General features: G+C 38.8%; 1 protein-coding gene across 2 annotated transcripts in view; it reads left to right on the top strand.

Annotated features, from left to right (window-relative positions):
* Window positions 1-3,489: 3,489 nt before the first annotated feature.
* Window positions 3,490-5,066, top strand: part of sema3ab (sema domain, immunoglobulin domain (Ig), short basic domain, secreted, (semaphorin) 3Ab) — a 52,462-nt gene continuing 50,885 nt past the window's right edge. For both annotated transcript variants that reach the window (XM_051724591.1, XM_051724592.1), the window contains exon 1: window positions 3,490-3,989. In XM_051724591.1, the coding sequence (XP_051580551.1) occupies window positions 3,887-3,989 (103 nt within the window). In that variant the 5' untranslated portion in view covers window positions 3,490-3,886. The remainder of the gene's footprint in view (window positions 3,990-5,066) is intronic.

Here is a 5,066-nt window from a genome sequence, read left to right as displayed (position 1 = left end):
AGATGTGGGTTAGAGCTACTTTGACTTATAAAAAGCACTCAAACATTTTGAGTTTGCTATTTACAAAAAGCATCTGCTGACGTGGACCATGCCTCACAAAAAGAGATTTCAGAAGACCTAAAATCAAGAATTGTTGCTGTGCATAAAGATGGAATGGGTTACAAAGTTATTTCGAAGAGCTTAGATATTCATCTGTCCAAAGTTAGACAAATTGTCTATAAATGGAGATGATTTAGTACTATGGGTACTCTCCCTAGAAGTGGCCGTCCAGCCAAGATGACTCAAATGGCACACCGTAGAATGCTCAGTGAGGTAAAAAAGAGCCCTAGAGTGACAGCTAAAGACTTGAAGGAATCATTGGAACTGTTTAACATCTTTGTTCATGAGTCTACTGTATGGAAAATATTGAACAGGCATAGTGTTCATGGCAGGACAACACGAAGGAAGCCGCTGCTTTCCAAGAACAACATTGCTGCGTATCTGAAGTTTGCTAAAGACCACCTTGACACTCTACAACGCTACTAGGAAAATGTATTGTGGACTGATGATACTAAGGTTGAATTGTCTGGGAAGAACACGCAGCACTACATATGGCATAAAAGGGCACCGCACAGGGGCGGATCTAGAATTTTTTTATGGGGTGGCAAGGGGGTGTCATGCAGACTATGAGGGGTGGCAACACTAAAACAAGCGCCCATGCGTAGTTCTTATGGATTAAGGTACCAAGCTTCATTGCAACAAGTACTAGTTCATTAATTGGAGTTGCTATCAAATTATAAATGTCCATGAATTTGTGATAATGCATTAACATACTACGTGAGGCTTTTTTAAAAACTGCATTTCCACAGGAACCACATAGTAACCATTTTGATACTGATTTGCCAATATTTAAAAAAAAAAAAAAAAATAATATATATATATATATATATATATATATATATATATATTACATAATAAAAAATAAGTAACAAAATGTCTCCAGAGCACCAAGACATTGTTTATTAAACACATCAACACATTCTAAATGTTCCTTAGCTTGACATTTAGAACCGGCAATCTGGATTAAACGTCATCACCTTTGTTAAATGTACCCATGGATGGAAAATGCACGCACATCCCATGTTATTCTGCTAATGAAGTCCTGTAGGCCTATCACCTTTGTAACAGCTGGAATAATCAATTTGAAAGCGAAGATTAACACAAAATTAGGTCTAAATAAAATAAACTATACAGAATCTAGTGGTAACTTTTTGCCTTTAGTTTTCAGAGGTTTTGGATTCTAATTTGCCCAAATATAACTTTTTTTATTCTAATAGAACAAGATTGCATCTGTATGCCAGTGGATGAGCATTACACTTTAAAAATAAAATGTAGTAAAAGATGCAGGGAGATGAGTGTAGTGGAAACACAGACACATTTATTGACAGTTCTGTATATGAAAAAACATCGAACTCCAAAATTCAGACAGTGACAACCACAAACTCTCCGCTCCGGCAGTGGGAACCCGGAATGCGCCTGAGCACCCATGAAAGAGATGACACTGTTCACGAGCAACCGTCTCCCATCACACAACCCAGCCATGAAACAATCAGTTTATATAGGAAGGAATACACACTGTGCACTGGTGCAGATCACCTGGTTACCGCACACCTGAGAGCGATTAAGAGAGAGGGAAAGAAAGAGAAAAAGACAACACACACACACACTACATACACACAATACGGCCAAGAAGGCCATCACTATGGGGGACACGGAAAAGAGCGTGAGCTGCAGAAAAACTGCTGACACTAAACGACACTGATAACAGCTGCAACGGACACTTATCATAACATTCAAAATAAAACATTCCAGCAATGGATCGCCAGTCAAAACACACACAGATGAAACAGAAACTCAGACTCAAGAACTGGAGATGTTTTATGTGGATTATACACATACCTGACGAAAGCTATTTCAAAAAGTGGTGAGGACACATCTTATCCATCTCAACCCATAACTGACAGTGATGTATCTAATAATCATTCAGTGAATACTTGGAAACAGCTGAGAAATTAATCTTTTACCTCTTTTTTTTTCTCCACGTATTTGTCCATGTGGTCATTGTTGTTGAAGAAATAAGCTCATCAACCTGAGAGAGCCCAAACACTGTACATGTGCTGCAATAGTAGGTAGGCGAATGGTCGATGCTGTGATTGGCCGCTGCTGTAAACAATCACGGGATTGGCCACTGCTGTAAACAATCACGCTATGTGTCTGTTGTCATTTATGCATTCGGTGAGAGTTTAGGCAGTTTGACATGAATAAACCTCTACACTATGTCAAAATCAACAATAATATACTTACATTTATATTTAATACATTTGGATACTTATGCTGGGGTGGCAGATGGGGTGGCAATGCTTTTTCTTAGGGTGGCATTTGCCACCCCATGCCACCCCGGTAGATCCGCCCCTAGCACCGCATATCAACATGAAAACCTCATCCCAACGGTGAAGTATGCTAGAGGGAGCATCGTGATTTGGGGTTGCTTTGCTGCTTCGGGGCCTGGACTGCTTGCCATCATCGAGGGAAAAATGAATGGTCCAAAATTCCTTCTGAATGTTGTGCAGGTCTAATCCGCAGCTACCGGAAATGCTTGGTTGAGGTTATTGCTGCCAAAGGAGCATCGACCAGTTATTAAATCCAAGGGTTCACTTACTTTTTCCACAGCAATTTGAATGTTTAATGGGATGTATAATTAAAGATTATAATTGTTTGTGTTGTTATCTTAAGCACACTGTGTTTGACTATACTTGTGACTTTGATGAAGATGAGATCACATTTTACGACCAATAAATACAGAAAACCAGCTAATTCTAAAGGGTTATATATATATATATATTGTTTAATCCATGTCTTCTGAAGTGACTTGTATCTCAAATCATATGGATTCATTTTATGCTACCTTTATGCCCTTTCTAAAGCTTTAAAGTTGTATCCTTCAAAATATCTGCATTAGTGTTCCACAGAAGACAGAAAGTCACAAGTCTGAGATGGCATAGGGGTGAGTAAATGAGAGAATTATCATTTTTGGGTGAACTATTCCTTCAATGTGCTCAATGTCACAAATTTGCTGAGTGACCTAGACATAGTGCAATGTCTTAAATATTTATTCTTCATTATGTCATACACGTATCTTTGTTTGAAATGCTAAATAATTGTTGCAAAAACCTAAAACTTTGTTTATTCCCAGGTCTAAACTGAATTTTCATTGTGGTCTCAGACTTTTGGGCCCCACTGTATGTACAGTACCTTCCGTCGTTAGAATGATCCTTGTAGAGTGAGTGGAACTCTGAAGTGTGAGACAGAGAGAAAGTGTGTGTGGGATGTGGAAGTCGGAAAAAAGGTCTACCTAGAAGATCATCCGCTTGAAGCACAGCCCTCCCCTTCTCTCTCTCTCTCTCTCTCTCTCTCTCTCTCTGTGTGTTGCTCAGCTGGCTCTACTCACTCTCTCAGTCATTGTGCTGTTGTGAGTTTGAGTGTGCTGACTGCTGAGAGAGAGCACTAGAGGAGCGCTCAGGGCTTCAGCAAGCTTTAGTTTAGTCTCACTGTGCTTTCAGACGAGTTACTATTTAAAACAGCCAGAGAGAGAAAGAGAGCAAAAGATACACAGGAGATAAACAGCCACAGGCGCTGGATAAGAACACACACACAGTTTGAAAGTGAGACGTGTGGAAACACTCATGCTCATCTCCTAAAGCTGTGACCCCTTCAACAGGAGAGATGTGATCGTTCTGTGTCACACACACACAGACTTAACGAACATATACCACACCTGCTCTGTCCTCAGGTGCTGTTCTGAAGGACCGGATTGCTGAACGAGGACTGCGCACAGTTAGGGGCGAACATGGACTACCTCTCCGGGATTGTACTGCTGCTGTTGGGGCTTTTTGGAGCTGGAGCTCAGCGGAGCAAGAACAACGTACCCCGACTGAAACTCTCGTATAAAGGTGAGTGACACTAAACATCACCTACTGCTGCTGCTGGGGATACGCTGGGAGGAAGAGGAATTATTGAGAATGATGGAGGAATCAGGTCTGATCTTTAGACTTGTTGAAGTTTATGGGATCAGTTCGGGCTGGAGGGGCAGCTCATACCAATCTGGTTCTTTCATTAAAATGATTCACATGATTTCATAATGCATGGTGCATTATATATATATATATATATATATATGTATATATATATATAAAAAGCCATTTCAAGCACACACACACACACACACACACACACAAAAAATCTTTTTAGCTTTCATAATGCATGATTAAAACACTGAAGTGGTTTATTTAAAGCAATTGTGTGTAGTTGCGCTTGAGTTACAGTAAGCAGGTCCAGTTCTGCAGTGGTTTTATTGTAATTGTATTGACATTGTCTGTTGTTTTAGGTTGGTACTGTAGACGTTAGGGTAAAAAGTGACTGCAAATCATTTTAAATGGCTTTTCAAAGGTAGCACATCCAGATATAGAAAAAGTCAAGTACAGTCAAGTGTAATTTTTGAACATTTAGATTTTTTGAGGGTTTAAAGGCAGAAATGAGAAGCTTATAGTTTAATAAAAAGCACTTACATTAATTCTTCTGTCAAAACTTGTGTATTTTTTGAGCTGTGAAGTTGTTTAAATGATCATTTTAGGGTTTCTGGCTTTGTGTCTTTGTAATGTCGGATATAACTACACAGAAACGTTTTTATGACATTAAAAGTATGTTTACAGATTGACATCATTCACTTCCATTGTACGTGCTTTAAAGTAACCACGATGTTAGATTTGTTTAAGAAATGAAGGGATTTTTGTGGTGATCAACATTATTGCACAAATACTGTCGACTGAGCTTAACTTGTATTGAAACTGGAATATTCCTTTATTAAGTCTTTATGCTTCCCATAAAGAAATCTGAAATATGGAAATAAATGCAAAGCACTGTGTATGAAATACATATTTGTATATGGTTTTCACTTAAAAAAGTCACCTATTGTACATACTGTATATAAAACATATATGTGAAAACCCTACAAAAAGGCCACTTTTCAT

The sequence above is a fragment of the Myxocyprinus asiaticus genome, chromosome 18, assembly GCF_019703515.2.
Source record: "Myxocyprinus asiaticus isolate MX2 ecotype Aquarium Trade chromosome 18, UBuf_Myxa_2, whole genome shotgun sequence".
NCBI classification, from domain to species: Eukaryota; Metazoa; Chordata; class Actinopteri; order Cypriniformes; family Catostomidae; genus Myxocyprinus; species Myxocyprinus asiaticus.
This window is presented reverse-complemented; position numbering and strand designations above follow the sequence as displayed.